Source organism: Aquila chrysaetos, chromosome 11, assembly GCF_900496995.4.
Source record: "Aquila chrysaetos chrysaetos chromosome 11, bAquChr1.4, whole genome shotgun sequence".
Taxonomy (NCBI): domain Eukaryota; kingdom Metazoa; phylum Chordata; class Aves; order Accipitriformes; family Accipitridae; genus Aquila; species Aquila chrysaetos.
Window position 1 is genome coordinate 14695321 of NC_044014.1, and position 25321 is coordinate 14720641.

The following is a 25321-nucleotide window of genomic DNA, read 5'->3' on the forward strand; positions in this document are numbered from 1 at the left end:
AAAGCACCTCGTGGAGCGGCGCACCGCCACCTCCCTGGGAGGACGCTAGGCTGGACCTCCCTCACACCCGCGGGCCGAAACCCGCTTCCCCAGGGCCGGCCCAGCGCCCTCCCAGCAAGGAAATTTGCGGCTGACCCCAGAATCCAGGCCCCTCAAAGAAGCTGCATCATGCATGAACATCCACCCAGGCAGACATGCTGCGCTGGGATGCAACCTTCCTAAAGCAGCGAGGATTCTCATGAATGCAAGTACGTCAGAGCAGCACTCAGGGGAAGGCGAAGCAGATGGGTAAGCAGCTCCTTCTCCAGCCCTGGGGCAGGTGGACAAGAAGGCAGATAGTCAGGGGGTGAGTAGGTCCCTTACTGGTCCCTAACCGACTCAGCAAGGTGTGTCGTTGCCTATGCCCACCGCTTTACTTGCCCTGGCGGCTCAAAGCAGTGAGGAGCTCCAGCCAAGCTCAGGGAAGTGGGGTAGAGTAGAAATGGGGTGAAGGGAAACACTTCGCTGGCAGGTCTCCTACGAAGGGTCAGGAGCTTGTACTGGTGAAGTGCTGGCGTGGGGCACTGCCCGCACGTGTGGCTTCTGAAAGCTGCTGCAGTATAACCACGTCCCACACAAACTGGGACTACCCAGTGTGGTTGGAGCCCCCTGTGCAGAGATGAGCCTCTGCACAGCTGCATATTCATGAGCATCCGTGCTGTACAAAAACTGACCCATACCTGCACAAGCCATGTCCACAAGGCTCTCTCTCTTGCCGTGAGGGAGAAGGTCCTGTGTTAATACAATGCCTGTCCACCACCAGACGTGGGGCTCCTCTCCGCCTTGGCCACTCTGGAGCCACCCGCGCCAGTGAGCTGCTCCAGGAAAGCAGCCAGGACCATACGGGGTGGTGAGGTTCCCCTTGTCCTCACTCCGGCAGCACCTCGGCCATATGGGGATTTCTACTGTGATGAGCACAACCCAGGACCTGGAGGAGTTCAGTTGGTACCATATTAAAATAAATCCACAGCTGATGCTGGTCTACTGCATGTTTACATTACCTTTTTCTTTAAAGAGGACGGTAGGTTCTGGAGACACACATATTTGCAAAGCTTCATCTGCAGTTTCAGTGAATGCTGAAGACTGAGGGCAGCTCCAGTTCAGCTCTGTCATGGCTGTAAAATGTCTTTTTCCTTCCTTCCGTTGAACAAAAATTTAATGTTCAGCTTCCTTCCAAAAGGTGGTCTTGTCCCTCTGTCCATCCACCTCCACCCTCCTCTCTCCCTCCTCCTAGTAAATGTAAGAAAAGCCCTTTCTGGTCAGCAACCACACATGAACATTTTCACCTTGAAAACAGTTACTGCCATGATTTCCCCACCCAGAGAGCCAAAAGACCCGCTGTTCTCTGAAACCACTCAAGTAGATAACTTTCAGAGAAGGGGAAGCCTTCTGAGGTTAAATAAGGCTTGATAAGAAACATCAAAAATCTCTACCAAAATCTGATGCTGCAATCAGGATGAGGATTTCTTTTGGGCTGTGTGATGCAGGAGGCCAGGCTGAGGAACCATTACCATCCTGCCCAGCCTTAGATGGCAATATGGGTGAGATATGCACCATGATTTTGCATCCTTTCTCATTCTCTCAGAAGCTGAAAGGGATGACCATGCCAGTCAGAGTGCTGCCATGGTAGTGCAGGGCTTGAACTCCTGCTCAAACACAAGCCTCTCTATGTTTGGTGCTGCCAGTATATTGGGTCCTGCTCTGGCCCCATGGTAAGTCCTCCAGCTGCCTCCACAGGCAGGAAGCTTGTGAGCAGAGGTGGGACAGAGATTGAGTGAGACTGAGTCACATCTTTATTTATATCTTTTGTGAACATTGTATTTCGAGCCAGCTCATTACAGTGAGCCCACGAAGAAACATGGGACTGGAATGGCCCTTAGGTGGGCAACTCCAGCTCCTCATCATACAATACCTTCCATCCCGCTGAACCTAATTGTCTGCAACCAACAAAACAAAAAAATCCCTATTCTTTCTCAATTCCTTTTTTCTAATTTCTCTCTGTGCCTGCCTTTGAATTGTAAGAGGTCTTGAATAAGGACTGCCGCTTTTCTGGGAAGCTTCATGTTTTATGTGGCAGAAAGAGGTGTCAGCATAAGGCAAATGATAATGGAAAGAGGCATCTTTCCATTGTATAAAAGAGATCTTGAAAAAGGAAAAGTACCAGAGTTTTGGACTGGAGGCATAGGGGACAGACATATAATAGCACAGGGAACACTTCTGTGCAGTCATCCATTAAATTACAGGCACTCACGCGTGCATCGTGCATGCTGCTAATGATGCCTTGTGAGATACCTCACGGTGTGGTAGACCCGCTCCCAGAAGGACCAAGTGCTTTCTGCTTCCACCAAATCCACTCTGAGTTTTAGACACCAGGCACCAATTTAATCTTGGTACCATAGTATGAATATTAAACTATACCCCGCACAGCTGATAGATTATGTGCTCAGCGAGCTCCCTTTTCACCTTGGAGAACTGAGGTAAAGCATAGTTACATCAGTGAAAGGAGGAAGCCGTATAGATCTGCCTTAGCAACATGTTCAGCTTCTGTGAGGGATGGGCTTCGCTTTGCTTGACACCGCGGCCTGCAGTGAACACCATGGGGAGGAATGCAAAACAGCACCAGGGTTTTGCTGTGATCCTATCTTGGTTCACTTTATTAAAGAGTCTTTGAATTTGCTCCTGACACTGGTTGGAGAAGGAGTGAGAAGGAGGGGCTGCTTGCTGTCCTTGCCAACTTATGTCAGCTTTTCCCGCAGAAAATGTTGAGCAGGGTGAGAAATATGCTCTGTGATCACAGGGGCTCTTGACAGACAAAACAGAATCACACTGATTCTGGGTTTTTGCCTTTTTCTTGTGCTGTAGCAACAGGGAGCACTGAAACAGCTTGCCAAAACTGCAGGGCTTTCATGCCAATAAGTCAGGACATTCCTTGTTTCTTAGTATTAGTGATATCAATTGAATTGGCTAATTAGGGACACGCAGTTTCTTGGTATCAATCCTGTCAGGAAGTGGGGGTCTGGTGAAGAAAGCGTGCTGCGTGATAGAGCAAGATGAGTTTGCACTGAATTATAATTCCTCTCCACCTTCTGTATTTGTGCGTGGGCAGCTGACCACCAATTTGTAATTTGTGCTTAGAAGTCGATGGAGACAGTGCAGTCAGTCCATCTTCATCTGAAATGTGCATCAGCTCCGGGAAAGGTGCTCACATCATGACTATCATTATGAACAAACACAAGGAGGAAGGCACTGCACAGTCACATCTGCTCACGGAACAACGTCTACTGCCTTAAGTCTCAACAACAGCCATGAATTCTCTATCCGAAAGCCGGGTGCAAGGATGAGCTCCAGCTGTTCAGCTCAGGCACATGTGAAAGAGGAGAGAGTCAGGATGTGGAGGAGGATTCGTGAGACGGCTGGAAGGTAGCATCTACATGCAAAAAGAGCTCACTGGAGAAGGATGGCTGGACAGACTGCTAGATTTTGTACACAGGGATGCTTTCATGCTGTGAAGGGGGCAAGATCAGATGAGTGCATTTGCGTCTAAGGACTCTGGGTATTTTGCAAAGATCTCTAACTCTGAAGTGCTGTGCAGCAGTGAAGCAAACACAGTTAAAAATTCCCTTTGCAAAGCCTGCGTTTGTGCCTTCTGGGTACATCATCCCTCAAGGGGTTACACAAGAAACCAGGCAACCACAAACAAGGTGTAATTATGAAGAATCACAAGAACAGCAGTACACATGAAGCCTGAGCCACCATTGCCAGAGCCTTGGGCAAACATGTCAGAATTTACACCCTGAGAGGATGCTCAGAGTAGGAGGCGTGACACAGGGAATGAGTGTCACAGAATAAAACACAGAGCAGTGAGTGGATACTGCCCAGGTCCTTTTGACTTTGAAATTCATGGGGTCCAGCAGCCTGGACAACTCACTGGCACACATGTGAGTGGGGGTGCTAAGAAATTGGACATACTATGGCTTGACCATACTGTGGCTTACACACATTGGAAACTTTAATCTCAACAATAATCCAAAGGAGTGAATGCTTTCCTCATTCTTCCTGTTTTCCTCCATCTCCAGATGGAGAAACTGAGGCAACAAGCTGATTTGGCATATGTGGCACTTAAAGCAGCAAAGGGGCTGAGGATGGGGATATGCCATACGTCCCTTCCAGAGCAAGATTTGGAACACTGAACCCTGCTGATTTCATGCACCCATTAATCTAATTCTTTGCCTTATATATTGAAGAAGGATCTGCAAAAGAAATCAGCTCTTGATTGATTTGCTGTAATTAAATGGCTGGCATCAGGACTTCAACATATGTGGAAGAAAAAGCCACACCTATCCATGAAATGCACGCTGCAGGGAGAAAAGATCACTTGGGAGATACTCACCATACCTAATTGTTGGGCTAATCTCCTAATTTATGTATTTTTAATTGCATGAATGACAGTTGGCCAATGGCATTCTTGATGTAGCATGCATCACTCCAAAATGAAATGCCCTGCAGCTGCTACATCAGGAAGGTTTGCCCCCATTGCTGTCACCTCTGAAACCGATGCGGAGTTGGATGTAAGACTCAGGTGGGACAGAAGCAAATTCAGTATTATGAATTAAAATAGGACAGGATGACGAGAGTTTGCTCTCAGTCATAGGCGAACAACTTCTTGCCTGTGGGTTTCTAACAGGACAACAGATTTCACAGCAGCAGCCAGCACAGTCTGTGAAGATACTTCTAGAACTATTAGCTTAAAGTGAAGAAGGCGAACAGATCTGTAGATGTAAAGCCTCATCAACATTTATAAAATGCTTAGTCTCAGACAGCAGTCAACAAAAAGTCATCATGACAGGTGATCATCCAATTTGGTGTTCCTTCCCTGAGAAAGCTAAATCCTAGGTCACCTCTTTTGTAAGAAATGTAGATACTTGTTTTCTACGAGTGGGATAGGAAAGAAGGGTCCATCTTTCACAACACACTGGCTCTACAGTGTGCAGACTCTGAAAACATGTTTTGTACAGCCAGCTTGATGCTTCAGATTAATTCTGTTTATTTTCTGACCTTTATATTAGCAGTTCTCCCATTCATCAGCACAGAATCTGCACAAGAGCAGAAGCTGCTGTCTGACCTTCAAGGCAGAACAACAGTAGAACTTACATGGCACTTTGGCGTCTTGTATATACACAGACATCCATCCTGTTCTCCTGGACTGATGCTTGTGCAGCCCAGCAAGTTCCTCTTCCTGATGGCGTCAAGCTACTAGGCTTGCTTTTCTAAGCTTTTCAGAGCCCCAGCTGCATCCTGCAGGACAACAGGGTTGACTCCCGTCCTTAGTTAACCCTGACTTCCAGCATCCATCAGCCTGTCATTGTGCCCCCTTCTCCTTTTCTGTAGAAATTAGCCCATGCTCATGCACACACTCCATCCAGCCCACTCATATACCCTGAACCTCTGGCCTATTTCCAACCCTGCACCCACGGTATGCAATTCGTACTCTTTCTTGCCCCACAAGCTCTGGCAAAGCCTGTCCTAGCCCTGCTTGGCTCTCATCCCTATCGGTCGTTCAAAGTCAACGTTTTATTTCACATTTGCCAGAAAGGGAAAACTTTCGGAAGAGGAAGAAAGGTGCAGAAAGACTGCATGGACTTTTCTTAGGGTTTCTTATTCCTCCAGTCCTCCTACATTCCTCCCTCTCATGCTCTACAGTTGCTAGGTTGAGATCTCGCCCTGTATCAACCACTTATTAAATTTTCCATCAAGCAGCTTCATGCTGCCCATGCTGCCCTTCCTGTTTAGAAGACACTTTCCGTAAAAGTAAGCAAAGCCATTTCATTTATCTGCCTTAAAATTTAACAAACTCCTCTACTGCAGTGCCCTGTGAGCCTTCCCCAGCAGCCAGTGTGCCTGTGCAGAGACCACCACTGACTACGACATCCAACATCCCAACAGCATCTCGTTCTGGTGCAACAGGGAGCACAAAATTCCACACCATGATTCCTGCCACAGCAGTAACAGTCTGGGGCTCACCCGCAGCAGCATTTTCGGGAAGATGTTCACCCCAACTTGAAAGCACCATGCAATAGCAGAGATCTCATACTCAAGAGAACTTAATGCAACAATTGACCTCACAGTTAAAAATGTGTGCATACTGTCCTGCTGTAAGTTTGCTAACTTGAACCTCCATGTCTTGCATCATGTAACGTCTTCATCTGACAGATGAAGGAGTCCTGTCCTCTCACAGGTTTTCCAGAACCAGATCCAGCTGTAGACATGCCTTTATATTATAACCTTTTGACTTCCCATTTCTTTCACTTGGTTGCTACATTCTCTCTGAAGCTGCTTGTGTGAAATACATACAAATCCAATAACTGTACTATATGAAAGAGCAAGAAAAAGAGCAAAAGTAAGAGAATCGCTTCCTTTGGCTAATCGATTCCTTTGGGAAGTTCCATTTTAATGAACAAAGTCAGTCTGTTTATCTGCAAAAGAGGTTATAGTAAGGGTCTGACCCTCTGTACTGACAAGCAGAAGCTAGATAGTTTTTACATTTTTTAGCAGCCATTTTGCAAAGTGCTACTTATGTATTCATTATGAACTATGCTCAAAGTCAATAATATGAAAACAGTTATTAAAAGGGGAGAATAAATAGGGTGGTTAGAAAATACCAATTTCTCCCACACATACTGGTCACATTTGTTGAGCTCTGGCATGCAAATATCAGTTATACTCTTGCAATATTTAGGTGATGAGGGTTTAAGTCCCTTTTAATTCAAGCCTATTGTGGTACCACACTGGAGAACTCGGTGGGGCCTGCTGAGCCCCAGCTGTATGTTAAGGCAACACCAAGGCTGCCTCCTTCCGCAGCAGAAAGCTTCAAGGGGCACATTTGTGCTGTATCCCACAGGCCCAGATCTCACCACTAAGCTGGGGCTTACACAAAGGACCAGAACTGAGCAGAGGATATTTCCAGGAGAATCAGCTCCTCCCTATTTAAAGGGTCCTTTGATCTACAAGAGAAATCTAACAGGAATTTAGCACAGCTAGTAGTCAAGCCTTTGATCTTCCCTTTGGAGTTTCACTGTCTGTCAGCCAGCCTGAACCCCTACTTCCAGCAATATGAGCCAGAGATTCCTCTCTAGCACATTACTAGACTGACCAGTGTTGCAGGGTTTTTTGCTCCCATTCACTTTACTTTTGGGTAATTTCTCCCTTGAAACGTTTTCTTGGACAATGGACCTTCTCTTCAGTCTCACTTTCACGTGTCTGTCAAGATGGTGAATATTTCTACTGAGGTGGCAGGCAGACCATTGTGGCAGAACATAGAGCCTGAGAGATATTTGCCTTCTAAAGAAGATCCTACATTCTTTGCAGATCTAAATGGGTTTCTGTTAAAGCAGGGACAAATCAAGACTTTGATGACAGATGCCAGTGCCAACCTCATATCCTATTTCTGCATCCAAATATTTGCTTTTAATTAAATTTACTGCCCAAATTAACAGTGGAGGTGCCCAGATTTCTAACTGGGTCATCACAAGCCAACTTTACATCATGCTGAGAAGCAGCAACCTCAAGGAATACTGGGAAAAAACCCAAACTTTTACTAAACGTGGTCAGTTAGAGAAAGGGGAAGTGTGTTAAGGGTGATTAGTCTGTACCTCTAAATACGTTTGACATCCTCCGTACCTAAAATGGTGGTTGAGATTATCAAAGGGAAGGCACCCAACAGCTTTGGTATACTAGTCAGTAGTCAAGTGTCAAGGCATTAAGCACGTCTTGACCCTACATGTTGTTTTACCTGCAGGTGGAATTATTTTGCGGTACTGTTTCCCAACCATATTGCACATGAGGACTGGTGATGTTTTAACACCTTTTTAGTCCAGCTCCTTTTCCCACTCAACACATTCCTCACTGGAAGGGCTGCTGACAGCCTCTGGCCCCACTGCTAGCGTGGTAATGGTCTGACCTAATCCTATTCCTATCCAGACCCCTCAACCTTTCCCTATCTGGTTCCAGGACAGCAGTGCAGCTTCACAGCCTCCAAGGTTTACAAACTCCAAATGAACTTAAAGCAATAAGAAAAGTCTGGGTTTTGAGTTCCCAGTCTTCCACAGCCTGCAGAGCCCCCAGACAGCAAACAGCCCCCAACAACACCTTGCAGAATGACAAAAGCAGTACTGAACAGCCAGTCAACCAAGACAGATTCAACCTTAGACTGGTTGTAGAAACAGGACACGTCCAGTACTTGCCCTCCTGACAAGTTCCCATCCAAGCTGGCCAACGCCTGTGTAGTTCCTGAAGCTGAACACCACCTTCAGAGGTCCCCAGACAGGCTGACCAGGTTGCTCATTAATTCCCTCCTGGTCTCTGTGAGGAGTCCCAAGCAGATTGCACTGAATTTGGCTGAATCTCAAAAAGATGACCTGGAAACAGCAGGAATAACCTTCTCTTCCCAGTCTACAGATCGCTGCTGGTGGCACTGGATATGCAGCCTGCTGGTAGCATCTGAAGTCACCATTTCTCTTTGCTCTTTGACTCAAATGGTGGGAGCCAGCCAGAAACTCAGAAATGTCAAGTTTAGTATCATAAAGCCCCATTGATTTTCAAAGACAATTTGTAGTGCATTCATGATGGGAAGCACTTCTCACCAGGAGAATATCAGGGACTGATGAATTCAGCAAAACAGGTGCAACTATTTCTTTTTCCAAGAGTACAGTCCTGTCCCAGAAGTGAGGACTAACCCCACAGGCAAATACCAGACTTAATTTTGGCTTAACAGCCAGGATCAGCCAGCATGCATTTCAAAACTGTACTCTTGAAATGCACAACTAAACCAGGGAGGAACAGAGGAGAGCACAAGTCCTCGACAGGGCTTATTTGAATAATCTTGCTGACAGATCTGTTCTTTTCTCAAAATTTCCAGTCTGCACAACAGATCACAATATGAAATCAGATACTGTCACTGGGCTCTGATAAATGTGAACATAAGGACTAAACACTCCCTTCCCGTATGAATAAATACTCCAATTCAAACTGCACCACTCGTATTGTTCATGCTGTCACTAAAATCCTGCAGGCGGCATTAGAGCCTAGTAACTGAGCATCACCCATCATTACTCACTTCACCAACAGATATAGATTTTTCAGCTCTCATTTACTGTCTAACATATTCCTGACATTATTATCTCTTCTAAAAGCTTCTGCATGATTTATGCCTACTGGATTCAAAAGGAAATTTTGCTTCTCTGCCTATGCATTAATGACGAGAGTTTCAGTGTCTCCAAGACATTTAGAAAACAAATTCCCCTTTAATTTTAAAATTGCAAGCAAAGAAGAAGCTACTACACTATTAGGCTAATTTTTGCAGTGTTTAAATGACTGTCTGTTAAAAACTTGCAGCTCCCTTCCAGTCTGAATTTGCTGACTTGCAAGTTCCATGTCAGCGGAGCTAGTTAGATGTTTTTCTGTTTGATCCAACAGGCAAAGTAGATACTTATGAATTGTGGTTCCATCATTCAACCTTCTTTTCCACAAATTGAACAGGTCAAGGCCCTAGTTACAGCCTTACTAGTAGTTAAGGCCAATTGCCAAGGCAGGGGTTTTGCTTTTATATAATTCTTACAGTTCTTATCTTCAGCCTTGCTGTGGATTAAGCCCAGCCAGCAACAAAGCACCACGAGGCCACTTGCTCACTCCTCCCCCCCGGTGGGATGGGGAGGAGAAATTATAAAGAAAAGCTCGTGGGTTGAGACAAGGACAGGGAGGCATCACTCACCAATTACGGTCATGGGCAAAAAACAGACTCAGCTTGGGGAAGAAACAAAATCAGTTTAATTTGTTACCAATCAAATCAGAGCAGGAGAATGAGAAATAAAACCAAATCTTAGAAACACCTTCCCCCCACCCCTTCCTTCTTCCCAGATCAACTCCACTCCCGATTTTCTCTGCCTCCTTCCCTGCAGCGGTTGAGGGGGACAGGGAATGGGTGTTGTGGTCAGTTCATCACACATCGTCTCTGCTGCTCCTTCCTCCTCAGGAGGAGAACTCCTCTACTCTTCCCCTGCTCCAGCGTGGGGTCCTTCCCACAGGAGACAGTCCTCCACGAACTTCTCCAACACGAGTCCTTCCCACGGGCTGCAGTTCTTCACAAACTGCTCCAGCATGGGTCCTCTCTGCGGGCTACAGTCCTTCAGGAACAGACTGCCCCAGCACAGGCTCTCCCATGGAGTCATGGCCACCTTCAGGGGCATCCACCTGCTCCGGCATGGGCTCCTCCCTGGGCTGCAAGTGGGAATCTGCTCCCCCACCCGCCTCCATGGGCCTGGGGGGGACAGCCTGCCATCTCACCACAGGCTGCAGGGGCAACCCCTCCTCCCCTCCTCCCTCACTGACCTCGGTGTCTGCATTGGTGTCCTCTCACATTCCAATCCCCCTACTCACTGCAGGTTCACCCTCTTAAATCTGTTATCCCAGAGGCACTACCACCATCGCCGATGGGCTCGGCCTTGGCCAGAGACTGGTCCAACTTTGAGCCAGGGAAGCTTCTAGCAGCTTCTCACAGGAGCCACCCCTGCAGCCCCTCCCCTGCCACCAAAACCCCACCACACAAGCCCAATGCAACCCTCTTCACCTTTGCGGTAGTCAAAAGCCTTTAGGGTGGAATCTAGCCTCATTTTGGGAAGGAATTCAATAGCGAGAGCTGGGTTTGCAATGCTTCTGTCCACTTCCAGAGCACGCTTCTAGCTAAAAGAGGACACAGGCAATAAAACAATGATTATGCCAGATGCAGAGATTGAGAATTTGATAATCTGAAATAACCCAAAATACAATCCCTGCCTTGCACTTATATGGCTTAATCGTTCTGATCCGCTGCTCAGGTCGGAAAGCCATGGCTGGAAGCCAACAAACATCCGAGTGAAGCCAGCTCCGGGCGCTGCTTGTAACCCGCAGCAGCAAAGCCGGTTTGTGGTTGTTTTGTGGCCACTGTGTGCTGGCTTGGTTCCCCCCAAAATCAGCTTCAATCACACAGAGATTATTTACTCCTAATGAGCAAGGGTAGTTCTTGGCAATGAATCAGGGGAGGCCAGATGAAAAGCAGAGGGCTGGGAAAGTGGAGGTGAATACCAGAAATGGTGTAGAGGCACCAAGCTGAGCTGAAGGTGCTGCTTCAAGGCTGGGGAATTAGCAAGAAACCTACTCAGCCATTAACTGCTGGGGACCCTGGCTGAGACCAAGCCATGAAGGGATCAGTTCTCCTGACCCTCCTCACTCACCTATGCTGTCACTCCATCATTTTTTCTGATGTGGACCTCAAATATTTTCTGCAGTGCCCCTCAGAGTCACTACAGCACGTTATTTTGCATAGATGGACTGCCATCAGCTACACAAAAGGGAAAATTTAATGAGGTTTAAAGACAAGAAATGACTCAAAGGGACATGTTCCCATTATAGAGAAGGGAGGGGAAGAGGTGGAGGGGGACAAGGGGGTCTGTCTGTGAAAGGTCTTGATGAAGGGACAGGGAGTAATTTACAACAGCACATTTAATGCTGCATGTGCTACCAAAGTCAAGACAACCAAGTTCCCCAGGAGGTTTAACGCAGAACAGTTCAGGGGCATTCAGAGCCTTGTTACTGCAGTCAAAACCTAAAGGAGCAGAGGCGTGGCTATTACGACACCACAGGATCCTATCAACCCACACGATGTGATTCTAGCTTTTTGCTTTGGAAAGGCAGGAGTGGTTAGACAGAGACGGGATGTTAGCAAAGGCAGTGAGAAGGTGATTATCCTCTGCAGGACACAGTAGATAATTACTGCCTGTAGGACCACAAGGATTTAGCTTGGGACAGAGAATACGGAAAATTGCAATGTGTCTTAAAAGACCATTTCTGCTGAGTCCATGATTGTTAGTATTAAGTAAAGTTATAAATTGCAGTCCATAATATTGTCTTCCAAAGGTATTTTGTGCTCTGCACTGAGGACCAGGACTGAGAGTGCAGAGTCTGTTTTGTGAAGAACCATCTGTCTCTGATGATCGCATGTTTTTGTCCTTAACTGTCTACAAGAGCTTGGGGGGGGGGGGGGGATTCTGGGATGGTTAGTTGGTTTTAGCATATAGTTTCTGTAAGACTACCTGCTGCTTTGGATGAAGTTAATTGCTTTCTTGGGATTGTGTCTTCTAAAACATGCATGAATTACTCCTCATTATTATGCACCTGGGGACAGCGAGCAGGAACATGCCAGAGACCAGCAATGCAGCAATAAACCCACAGCAACCTGCAGCCACCTCTTCCTCCCATCTTCCCTCTGATAAGGTGTTAGGGCTCAAGTTCTGAAGCTTTTAAGCTCAGAGACAAGCTCCAAAGTCAGAACGTGTGAGAGAGGAGAAATAAGAGTTGGGCAGAGAAAGGAAAACTGTACCTTCAAGTCTCAACATCCTGAGATTCCTAGGATTTGTTGGTTTCCTGTTTATCATGGTCAAGCATTGACAAAATCTGCCACAGGGATCATTCACAAGTCACTCGTCATCACAGAGAATATCTGCTGCTGGTGAAAGGAAGAGACCTCCCAGAGAAGATTAAGGCAGGCCGGTATTTTCCTGGGAGAAAGACAGAATTGCCACAATCAGATAACTGCATTTGTGTTTACAGCATTCTGGAGACACCCAACACCATATAGATATCATAAATATACACGGAGAAGATTAACAATGTGAGGAGGTGGGTCATACACGCAGATAAAGTCAAGAGCTAGATGACAAGACAACCTTGTGAAACAGGACTCTAATTTTGCTGGAAAATGAATTGCAGCTACTGTGAAGCACCAAGTTTTAAATGCTTCAGGGATTGTGTTTTAGGTCAGGTGGCCCTAGCACCAGTAGGAGAATGAAACAGTGTTTTCATATCACAACATGGATTTTACTTAGGATCAGAGGTTCCCTATTAATCTGCAGAGGAACTGATGATCAGGCAGCAATGTGTGTGTATACACACATACTGGGTAATAAGCTCTCACAACTTCCATAATATTTAAGCTGTTATGTGAGCCCCAGATACTTGGAAAAGCTCCTTCTTTGCAGCAGCTAAGAGCTAGGAGAGAAAATTTTGCCTGGATGATTAAGATGTCCTCTTCACAGTTCCTAAACAATCCTGTCGTCGCTACTCTTGAACGAACTGCCTTAAAAAGATAGCCGTTCTCCAGCCGAGCTGCTCTGAACCAGGGGAGTCCGTAAAACAAGACAGATTTTTATCTGGAAGAAAAGGCTTTTAGAAAAGCAGCAGCAGCTAGGGGTAGGGAGCTGTCAGAGGCACTCAGCACCTCCCGCGCGGGCTCCATCCCGGGTGACAGCGGCTGCGGTGGCTGCAGCTGCCGCCCGCGCAGGGCCCTGTCTGCTCGGATGAGGAGCGGCTGAGGCTTCATCCCTGTGACTGCGCCGCTGGGGGCCAGGGTGGTTGGCAAAGGGGGCTGCCAAAGGATGTGACTAAAGGCTTCTGATGAGCAAGAGCTGCTGTTGGGTTTTTTTGGTTTTTTTCTCTGCAGAGAAATGCCACGGAGAAATGAGCTGAGTTTTCTGTTACTCACTCTGAGACAAGTTTCGAGTCAGCAGTGGTGCCTGAAGGAAACCTGAGACAAACCCGAACCCCGACCGGATTAAATACTGCTCTGTGTGATGGTGTACACCTTTGCAGAGAAGACATCATGCCTTGCTGCTTGCACATCCTCCTCTCACAGAGGCAGGGCTTTTTAACCATCATGTTACACGAAAGTAAATAAGTACACAAGGCACTGGGAGAATAAATCTCCCACCTCGCAGCACCAAGAAATGTAGAGACAAGATGAATTTTAACCCCTATGGAGAGAGATTGGGTTTTCTTGTAATAAGAAAACATCTGTAGTGTTTTGGTTATGATGTTTTGACGCATACCTCACTTTTCTCAGGAAACTCTGCTTCATGGTTTACAGCACAGAGGAGCGGACCCTTACCACCACCCAGCCCTGCCGGTGGATTGCTTCACTCTCAGTTACCAGTACAACCTCTGCAGTTTATTTGCAGTGCATAAGAAAGAGTTAACATTGCTCTACCACACTTTTAGCCCAGAAAATGCCTGATGTCTCTTAAAACATTATGAAGATTTGTAGTTGAGATACATACACGAGATGAGCCCAAGCGTCCTGAATGACAACCGGGCTTGTGCTTCAACCTCCAGCACGACATCAGTGCTGCAGAAGTCCTGAAAACTCTATCACTGAGCAACACCACAGCAGGGCTGGCAGCGCTGATTTGCCCGGCACCACTTCCAGGGATGCTCAGCACTCCTGAAAAATCTCCCTCTTGCTTCTGAGTATGATCGGACGGACGGAAGGACGGACGGACGGACAGCCCTTCCAGCGCGGGCGGTGCAGGGAGAAGCGGCTGGGAGCAGGCGGGAGCGCAGGAGCCGCAGCACCGCTCCGTGGTGACGGGTCCCTCTGCAAGTTAAGCACAAGCACGCAAGCTAGCTCTTTTTAAATGCAGCCTGTGCATCACCTTGTGTTGCCCCAAGAAAAGGCGTTTCCGCACCGTTTAGGGGCTTTGCTCTGCTGCTCCCTTCCCTCCCCCCAGCTCTCGTCCCTCTGGGTGCAAACAGCCCTAGCTCCCCGTTTTTAAAGCCCCTGCTCTACTGCACCGGAGTGTGACACGGTGATGCTTCTTCATAACTCTATGCCTGACTCAAAAACGCAGTCATTTTTGCTTAAAGCCTCAAGTAAAAAAAAAAATTTCTGGGGAAAAAAATTGTGAAATTTCCTACTAAATTTCTCTTTCTACCTTTACAAACTTCTTCCCTTCCTGACATGCAAATTAGAGAAATACAGGATCACTCCATACAAAAGATCTGTGGCATTAATCAGTTTGCCTCTATGGAACTCACACATCATTGTCTGTGCATTCCAGAAGTACTAAATTCAACCACGATCACGGTCACTACAGGTAGATTCGTGTTATATAACAATGTATCTGTAGTGTTTTAAGAAATCTGTGCTATGGGTTACATCTTGAAAATTCAAGAGTCCTTATCTAGTACCCCAAATGGTTACTGCCTAAATTGCTAGTAAAAGTCAACAGAAAATTGACTTCATATATGATGTGTTGTTGACTTTCAACATGGAACAACTTGTAATGAGATATGGAGACAGAATCAGGAGGTTATTTTATAAAGCCGCATTTCCTATGGTTATATCAAACAAGATTTTATTATCTTATGGTCATTTCAACATGATAGCCAGAAGAGTGACAGTAAACCAACCTGTGCATGGGATTTGAGCACTGGCAACCAACATCTGCAAGTCAAGTGCTCGTGCACCTGCTAACCAAGAGCATCTCTGGACAGTGGCAAAAAATAGGTGGCAGAATCAGCTTTTAGCTGTGACTTACCTGAGGGTCTTTGGTGAATTAGCAACACAGTACAGACAGAAGTTTTGGCTTAAAAGCCATGAATCCAGCTATTGAAGGACTTGGTGTGCTTCCTGGAATAGTCACGCCGGACAAGGACTGTGTCAGCCCCGAACCCCAGTGGCTGCAGAGGCCCAGGGTGACACCACTGAGATGTGCTTCATCACTCAACCTCATTTCCTTTTAAACACCTAAATAGTTTCTATGACATCTCTGCAAACTAAGACAAACTGATCTCAGAAGAAAAGTTTGTTATCAGCAATTTTCAGCCTGTGAACTGCGGACTCCCCAGGGCTGGAGCTGGATTTTAAGAGTCTGAGAAAAGTAACAAGAAAAGCTAGTTAAATGTCAGCAGCCTTTAAATCTGCTATCTGGGACCTGCACCTCTGCTGGAAGATATGCAGGCGTTAGCAAATCAGAGAAAGTCTGAAAATCACTGAGCCAGGATATTAAGAGATCAGCCTGATTCCCTAATTCTCCACCTTATTCCCTAATTCACTCTCAAGATGAGAAGAGACTCTATCGCACATGATCTCACTACAGCATCAGCTCCAAGCCAAGCAGATAAATGGCCTTGCAAAAATCTCTCTCAGTCAGAAATGGTGTGAATTAGGTCAAGGTTGGGATAATGCAGAGATCAGGAAACAGGCCTTCCACATAAGCCAAAAAGCTAAGTACTAATGGCCAGGAAAGCAATATATAATGAGCTCTTAAGAAGAACAACACATATCTAAGCCATATATTTCCTCACTGGCAGTCAGCTGCATGTTGGTGCTTTAATGAAGTTACAAGGCAGAACACAGGAGTATCTAATCTTCAGAGAACATTATTAGTGAGGACAAACTACATTTCACAATGCTGCCATTATTTTTGCTAGCATCTCATTAATCATTTAATGGTCATTACTCATTAATTTCTCAGTGTGGGCATTGTACTCAGCTGTGCAAAAATACTCAGATTCAGGTGGTCCCTGCCCCACGGAGCCAACAGTGGTTTAATTTGTCTCTGCTGCTAGTGGCCATCAGGAGTTTGTGTAGTGTTTGGAGGGAGGAAATACTGCTTATGTCCTTCTTCACGGGCAGTTGAAATGGAAGGTGACTTCTGCTGTGATAAATTGAAGATGCTGAAAGATTTCTAGGCAGTGAGGGGTAAAATCCTCTGCCGGCTTTGCAGAGAAAGAAGGCAATGATGCTGCTCTGCTGTCCTCAGATACCAGTGGGAGACTGGTCCCCAAACTGTCTAAAAAAGGTAGTAGAAAATAAAGCTCAGTTGCAACCTGCTGGTCAAGTATAGACAGGCTCTCAGGGGTGTCTACCTGTGTGCCCAAGGGTTAGCAACCGGCCCACCTGAAGTACAGAGGAACAAGATATTGGTCTGCAGGCACTGATGTTGGTAAAGGTGATTTATAGTGTTAATGGCCTTCACTTAAACACAAGATGACATATTTCCTCTAAGCCTTGAAAAAGCATGAACCCTTGTCCTCTGAATAAACATGGCCAGGTGGAAGGGGTTTTCTGATTCACCAGCTGAGAGGTGCTGAAAACAGAAACTGGACCACAGTCCCCCCGTGGTGACCTTGGAGAACGTAGCTGCTCTCATGCCACACGGATGCAGTGTTTCACTCATCCTCCCAGCACCCGGTGTGGGAATCCATGTGGATCCACACTTAACCCCATAAAGGGGAACTGAGGTGAGGAACACATGTTCCTCTGTACCTGCTCCTTGTGGCCATACAGTGCTTGTTTTAACCAAACACTATGTGGAAGTGGCATCCCTGTGTGGCAATTAATGAGCCAAGAAATTAGGAAGGAAGAGACATTCAGAGCTAAATTAATTTCATAGCCATCTCCTGCAGTCCGAGAACGTGCTGGGCTAGTTCTGCATCCCAGTTTGTCCCAGGGTATCTTCACGGCTGGCAACAGAGGCACAAAAAGGAGTGGGGCAATAACTCAGCCTCCTGTGGTGCTGGTGGGGGGACCCTGACTGCAGCACCCACTCAGAGTGGGACAGTCACCACTGTGACCTCGAGACAGGTGTCAGAGTTGCTGTGCCTTTGCAGATCAATTGCACAGCCCCCCTTTTTTAACAGGGGAAAAGAAGTCCTTTTTTTTGTGCCCTTACATCATCTCAGGAGCAGCTGACCACCCATGTAACAGTTTTCTAAAAATATTTTGCCTGAGGCAGACATTCAGGGCAGAAGAAATTTCAGTCTGGGTAATTAAATAATTTGTCAAAGTTATAAACAACTGCAAACAGCTCCTAATGAGGTAGCCCATCATCTCCCACACCATGGGCCAGGAGCTCTCCCGCCGGAGCCCTGTGGGCCCTTCCCCGCTGCCGGGACAAGTGCTTGTGGCAATGGCCTGTTTCCAGCAGAGCAAGCTTCGGGATGGGTGAAACGTCTGCTCCTGGACACCGGCTTTCCTGGGGAAAGAGGGTCCAGTCCCAGCATAGAAAAGGGAGACCAAAGTGTGACAAAGCAACTCATACCTGAGCCAACAGTGAGCGTGGAGCTGGTGGCACAGACCAAGGGCGCAGCCCCAGACACACTGGACCTGTGCTGCTGGCTCTCTGCTCCCCACCTAAATATACGTATAAGGGCTTGCTTTGGATATGTACACAGCCCGAAGGTATGCATGCTGCGTGCACAGCATCAGGGCTGCTGCAGCACCACAGGCTCACGCACAAAGGTGACCATACGGTTCTGCCGAATTCGTCCTACTTTAAATGACCAACTCAAATTTTGGTGATGAAATCATCCTTTTCCCCATAGCAAGAGGGACTGATGGCTGTGCTGCACCAAAAGGGCTCTCACCTATAGGGTGAGGGTTTCCCGCACCTGTACCCACCACCCTCTCCATCATCCCAAGCAAAAAGCCTACAGCTAGGATTTTACTCCCCTAAAGGAGCAGAGAGGGGTGTCCCCCTCCCTATCCCTGTGTTCCGCAGTGCTGAGGCAAAAGCAAAGGGTTGTCCAACATGGATGTCCAAAAGATGTGCTGAGGAACACCAGCTTCCAGCGTGGTTTTGGAGATTTGCTGCCAAGGAGCAGCTACCTTCCTCTGAGGACGGTGCCCCTGTCCAACAGCCCTGGAGAGCTGCAGGCAGCCTCGCAGCAGGCTCGGAAGGGTGACTACGCTGGGGACATGGGGCAGGTCCCCTTGCTGGATGAGACAGATAATTTTAGTCCTTGTTTCCTCTTTGTTTCACCCTAAGACCTGAGTATTCAAATGTGCTTACTTTTGAGAATAATTTTGAACATTTGCCCATATCTAGCAATTTACTTACCTCAAGGGTCCTCTCTCTCTCTCCCCAGGAAGCTCCCAATGTCTTTTGCTGCAAATTAAGGAATATTCCCTTTCTTCTATGATTCAACAACTCCATGTCTCAGCTCTGACTTACTGGTGATATCCCAGATCACAACAGAATGCAGTGATTACCCTGAGGCATCCTTTACAGACCTCTAACATCCAGGCCAGACGATTGCATTTGGGAGAAGTAAAATTCCCCTGTAGCTTATGCTGTCCAGAGGATGCTTCCTACTCTTTTTACATCTTATTTTCCTGAGCTGTGAGGAACTATTTAGCTTTTACTATGTTTTTGCCCAGGAGAGATGGAAAGGCAAAATGATTTCTCTAAAGTAATTGTTCTACAGAGAGTGCACAACACTTTCTGAACCTGAGTCAACACATAAATGCAAGCTGTTAAGTGAGAAACACAATGAGCATTAAAGCAGTTAGGAGCCAAGACAGGCTGCACCCTGGAGAGAAATCACCTGTGGAGTTCAGCCAGGGGTCCTGATGCCCTGTAACAGCACAATGGGGTGGGGGTGGGGGTCCTGATGTCCTATAATGGCAAAATGGAAACATTAGCTGATTAGCCGTGGGTTTTTATTGCTGAAGGATGAACATTAACAATCTTTTCCACTCGCAGGTAACGGATAAATATTATGGGTGGTGCAATTGTATTTCATTAAAGTAATAGTGAGAGCTGCTGTTTAGATCGGAGGAGATGACATTGCGGCCCTGTGAGTCAGCGTGTGTCGCGCATATGCTGTATGTGCCTGTGAGCAACTATAGGTACCCCTCCCCGCTGCTCCCTTTCAGTGTGATCCCATCAAGGCAACCAGCCCTGCAATGGGAGCCAGCATGGGCAGAAACCTCAGTGCTGGCAGCAAATGTACGTCGGTGGAGACGGTTCCTCTCTTTTTTAACAAAATAGGTAAACGTAACACACTTTTTTTTCCCATTTCCTGAATGTGTGTGGAAACCTGAGCTGAGAAGAAATCTGAAAATGTTTTCAGTTGAGAGCTGGGGAGAGGAAAATGATGTTGAATACATCAGAAAAAACCTGAGCGTCCTTGTGTGGCCATGAGCTGTATTCATATGTAAAAAAAACTTTTGAGAGGAAAAGAGGAATTGCCTCTGGGATATTTAAAATGGACAGAAGATGATAGTCCAGTCCCATGGGACAAATGAGCCAGCTGCTCTGATTGCACCATGCCCTCTGACAGGGAGCAAGAAGGAGCCCCAGTGCAAGGGCCTTGGATGTGGATGTAGGTATGGTACAAATGTCACGGGATGTGTATAACAAGTAGCCAAGAGCAGCCTTTGCCCTGAAGTGCCATTCCAGGCTTTGAAAGCTATCGATTCTCACAGCCTCCTGACTGAAGGGTTGGTCCTTTCAGCCCATTTTCATAGGGAAACCTGAGCTCACAGTTATGTGGCATGCTCGAAGCCAGGCGTGCTCCCCCATGCCCTGCTCAGGGCTGGGGACCTGCTTCACCAAAAAGAAAGAGGGCGGCAGCAGTAACACAGATGAGCTCATTTCACTCGCCTGGTTTCTCCTGGCCAATGAATCGCTCAACAGCCTTCAATCAGTGGAGAGGGCAGCTCACAGGTATCCACTGATGGCTCTCCATTGGGAGGTAGCATCTCCAGGAGGGAGGGACCCAGCACTACCGGAGGCTGTCGCTGGTTGGCACATGGGACAGCCCTGAAAATGAAAAACAGGGTGGAAAAAACAGCTGCTGGAGGCTGTATCCATCTGCTCACCTAGAAAAGCTACCAACTGCCCCAGAAGATAAGCAGTGGGTGAGAGACAGACCTGCGAAAGCCGTGTGCCAGTGGGGAAGCCCCAGCACAGGGTTTTCCCACTGCCACAGCAGCTCTCTTCCATCCCCACTCTCCTTCCCTGACCAAGTGGGGGCTGACCTGCGTCCTCCACCCCACGACAGCAGAAGGGGAGACAAAGGGAGACAGGCTGTGCCAAACAGCCCAAGGATTTCCCAGGAGGAGCACCCCTGGCCAAAAGAACATGATGGACCGTTTCCGGATGATCTTCCAGTACTTCCAGTCCAACTCGGAGTCTGTAATGAATGGGATCTGTGGGCTGTTAGCCCTGGCTAGCGTAAAGATATATACTTGCTTTGACTTCAGCTGCCCCTGTCTGCCCTGGTACAACATGGCATATGGCTTGGGGATCATGTTCGTACCGCCCATCACCCTTTTCATCTGCGGCCTCATCCTCAACAGACAGTCCCTGGTGATGCTGGAGGAGTGGAGGCGACCACAGGGGCACAGAAAGAAGGACCTAGCTGTCATCAGGTGGGGTTTGCACCAGGAATGGTGTCCCTCCTTTCACCTCCCGCTTAGCTGTCTCACCTCCATAGCTTTGATCGTCCCGGTAAATAATTTTCTTCTATGCTCAGCTCCCGAGACCTTTCCCCATGAGCCTGGAGGGGCAGGGGCACGGTAAATGCATTTACAACAGCAGAAATGAAGGCAGAGCTTCATCCCATCCCAGCAAAGCAGGGCAGGAGTGCCTCAACACCAATGGCTGGATTTATGCTGCCACCCTGGGAAAGTGCATTGCTGCCTGCCCTGTTGTGTGTGCGCAGGGTTTCTCCTGGGGCTTACATGTGCAAAAAGATGAAGCATTTCCACTTAAATGTGCAGAAAGACGGGCATTTCCATCGCGGTCATTCTTTATCGATAGCCTTGTGGCTTCCCTCCCTTCAGTTGAGTTTTTACTGACACTATGGAAAGGAGGGGAGAATCACATTCGATCTGTTACATACAAAGTTTTACCCAGTGCACAGATTGGCAAAGAGTAGGGCAAGAAACAGTGCAGAGAAAAGTGATTTTCCAGGTAGAAACCGAGCTGATGAGAAAAGAAAGAGTGAATGCAGAAGACAAGGGAGAGCTGACAAGGATTTGTGCATGGGAGACATAAGTATACAATTGCAGCAAGCATGTAATGAGAGGACCATGCACTGCATTGAATGCAGGCAGCACGCAGAGCACTGCCGAGCACCTGTACAGATTTCACTGGGAGGCAGCACCAACAAATTGATCCCAGAGCAGAAGAGGCATTAGCTGGAACAATGCTGGGGACAGTCCTGGGAGTCAGCTCCCTGGCTCTGGGAGGGCTGCTGGGCATAGGGCAGCCTGCACCCATCAAGGCTGTGGATGAGGAGAAAGCTCCCAGCATTTACCCACTCATTTCTTTCTCTTCTGCCCCAGGTACATGTGTTTCTCCATCATGCAGCGAGCCATGGTCGCCCCTGTCGTCTGGATTGTAGTCACCCTCCTGGATGGCAAATGCCTGATCTGCGCTTTCAGCAGCTCTGTGGATCCCGAGAAGTTTGTGGGCTTCGCCAACATCGGTCCGGTGCAGGTGCAGCAGCTGCTGGCCAAGGTGCCTTGCAAGGACGACGAGCTCATGAGGAATAACACGTCCCGCAAGGCAGTGTCCAGGTACCTGCGCTGCTGGTCCCAGGTAGGTCACTGCCAGCAGAGCCCCCCGTTGTCAGTGAGGTGCCTGGGGCACGTGTCATCTGCTCCCGCTCTTCCTTGATTTTTCATAGCTTCACCATGGTCAGGCTGGGAGCAAGACTGCTCTTTGGTTCTTTACGCCCCCAAATGTTGCAACCCTCAGTGATAATCTCCAGAGTCACTCAGGTAGGGAAAAGGAAGGAAATAAAGGATGGTTTAATTAAAAGAACTTTGTTTCTAGAAGAACCAGCAGCTTCTAATCCCAGATAATAAAAAGCAGGTTGCAAGGCATATAGGTGTCTCCTAAGGCCCTGTCCAGTGTCAGAAGACCTTTCTAACTGCTAACCTTCCAGATAGGACCTGCTGTTTTAAGAGCAGCGCAAGCTGAGACAGACTAAAGCAGCTTGCTCAGAAATGAAAGGAGAAAGGACACGATGGGGAGTGGAGCCCTGCCCGGCCCCTGCTTTTGGTACAGGAGTGCAGCTCAGAAATGAGGACCCGTGGAAAGGCATTGAAAACAAGCCCTTCCTTCTTACCAAAGGGAGCTGCATGTAGTCTGGGCTGTCTTCACCCTGCTACCAGGACTCCTGGGCCCTGGAGCCAGTGTAGGTGGCAGAGGAAGATCTCACTGGAGATAAGGGACCACCAAAGGAGAGCACTGAAGTCCCCTTCCCCTGGGACGCTCCCGTGCTCAAAGCAAATGCCTGGCTGCTCCAGGCTAACTTTGCAAACAGTTATCCTACTAAACTATTGATGCACAGATAAATGTCCTATATTCACTGGGAGGAGATTACACCAATCCTCTGAGTGCAGTTTGGGGGTGCTGGACTTCAGGGACAGATCAAGGACGGGAGTCCAGATATGCCACATCTCCCCTCCAGCCACACAAATTCCCTGTCTCTGTGATACAGGCAAGCAGCTCGTGCCTGTCCTTGTACTTGTCTTACTCCTGTTCCGCTGCTTATTTCTTATCACCCAGGCACTTGGCTGGAGCATTTTGTTGATCCTTATTGTAGCAGTTTTCCTCGCCCGCTGGCTCAGACCTTGCTTCAACCAGGCCACCCTCCTGCAGGCACGTCACTGGAGCAACTACATTGACATCGAGCAAAAGATTTTTGAGGAAACCTGCTGTGAGCACAGCCGGCTCTTTGCTCACAAATGCATCCTCCATTTCTTCAAAAGCATGCGGCAAGAGATCAAACTGCACAGCTTCAGCTTGCCTAGGCAGGGAGAGGGGGCTGAAGGAGGGGAGGATCTTCTCCGGGGCATCACAGATCAGGACCAGGTGAATAAACTTCTGAAAATGTGGTACTATGAGAAACCTCCCCTGGATATCAGCCGGGTGACCCAGAGGCACCCTCTGGAGCGAGAGAGATCCTCTCTGCCCTGGGCAGACAGTCCCAGTACCCCGTCCAAATTCCTCCAGCACACTGACGTGTAAAGGGGGCTTTGCTTTGCAGACGCTGAAGAGGCACTGCCATACCTCTGCACAAAGCAAGGACCAGCAGGTAGAAGACAGTGGTGCTCACATCTTCCTCCAAAACCCCAACCCCAAAGGCTCCAGGGCATGCCTAGCAAAACCTCCAAAATAAACAACCTCTGAAGATCCAAAGGTCCCAGACTCAGTCACTGTTAATGACATTTCTCAACCAAGGACTCTGCGTAGCACTTTTGTCATATTAAAGAGTCTGCAGCTCCTTACAGCTGTGATAAAACCCTTCTGGCTCAAGGAAGGATTTAACCAAGGCAGCAACATCTGGCTGCGTACGCAAACTGACTGGAGCAGGAGCTTCACAGAGGTGTGAGGAGCTCCTGCCCATTTCAGCGAAACCTGGTTCAGAGAGTTAGCAGTGCTGACACTGAAATGATTTAATTGGCAACTCTTTTAGTACCACACCAACATGTTTACTCAAAAAGGCAAAATCACCTCCTACGTCTTCCCATCTGCCAAGAGCTCTGGCTGCCCCCAGCCCAGCTGCCAAACTGTTCAGTCTCCCTCTAACAACCCATCAATACTTCCATGCATTTTCAAAACAAAATATGGCAACGCACTAAAATTCATGGAGCAGCATACATTTAACTGAAGTTACCTCTGGATAAGTGTCCCTGGATTGGGTTGAATTTGCAGAAGGAAAAGGAGATGGAGGCTTTGCGTTACGTATCCAGAGCCACGGGACTGTGCTGGAGTTCAGGTGGCTGCTCTAAGCACTGGCTTTGGGCCATGGAAAGGACACACTGACTCTGCCTGAGAAGTCTGAACACAGATTTTAAACACTCCCCTGCTACATTTTAGTACAAACTGATCTATCCAGAGGATCATCCTTGCATCACCTAGTTGGGCATTTCCATCCTTAGTTTCAAAACTGTTTGAACGTAACCTTATCTCTGAGCCTTTAATGCTAATTACTTTGTTATCTGTCTTTTTCCAGCCCTTGTTGTAGATGGTGCAAACCATGGTGCCAGTTTGACTATTTCTGCCCAGCATTGCTGCTTGGATGCATTAAACTACTGCAGACTAACCCAGTACAGACACATATATTCCTCCAGGCTGAGGCTCACACTGATGCCTACTTTGTCCCTGGGAGTGAGGGGTGCAAAGTGGAGGGGCTGTGAGGAGGGGGGGTGAAGAAGAAATGTCTCCTTGGCCGTGCATGGATACATGGGGCAAGCAGGTCCTCCAGGAGGAAAGAAAAGGGTGGGAAAGAGACAAAGAAACCTGCCACCACCTTGTGACTAAATCCAAAATGAGGGGTCAAATTGAAAACATATATTAATCCCCCAAATTAACTTATCGAGCTGCTGGGAGGTGCATCACCTGCTCCCCAGGATGTTTGTGTGCATGGGGTCAGGGAGGGAGGAGATGCTTGGCAAAGCACAGGGAGGCCAAATAACTCCATGGCCCACCCGTGGGCAGCTGCACCCTCTGCCAGCCGAGGCATGGCCAGGAGCTGCAGGGTGCAGAGGGATGGGCTGCAGAGCTTTTCTTATTTGCATAGCAAAATCAGCTCTGGCTGAATCCCTGAGCTCCCCTGGACATGGCCAGAGAGGGCACAAAGCCAACGGTGGCCTATGCTGGTTGGGAATAAC

The 25321-nt window shown here is 47.8% G+C and overlaps 1 protein-coding gene across 2 annotated transcripts; it reads left to right on the forward strand.

Annotated features, from left to right (window-relative positions):
• CALHM3 (calcium homeostasis modulator 3) lies at positions 1 to 24131 on the forward strand. Of its 2 annotated transcripts, none has more exons than XM_030030804.1 (3): positions 1 to 288; positions 21983 to 22238; positions 23214 to 24131. In XM_030030804.1, exons 1-3 carry the CDS (start codon positions 173 to 175, stop codon positions 23673 to 23675), a joined length of 834 nt encoding a protein of 277 aa, XP_029886664.1. In that variant the 5' UTR covers positions 1 to 172; the 3' UTR covers positions 23676 to 24131. The 2 variants fall into 2 exon arrangements, with proteins under 2 accessions (XP_029886664.1, XP_029886663.1); XM_030030803.1 differs by lacking the exon at positions 1 to 288 and adding an exon at positions 20775 to 21064.
• Positions 24132 to 25321: the final 1190 nt, after the last annotated feature.

Coding starts and splice junctions, on each gene's coding strand:
- CALHM3 (XM_030030803.1), top strand. CDS start 20,775: ATGATGGACCGTTTCCGGATGATCTTCCAGTACTTCCAGTCCAACTCG. Junction 21,065..21,982: donor AAGGACCTAGCTGTCATCAG/GTGGGGTTTGCA, acceptor CTTCTGCCCCAG/GTACATGTGTTTCTCCATCA. Junction 22,239..23,213: donor ACCTGCGCTGCTGGTCCCAG/GTAGGTCACTGC, acceptor CTTATCACCCAG/GCACTTGGCTGGAGCATTTT.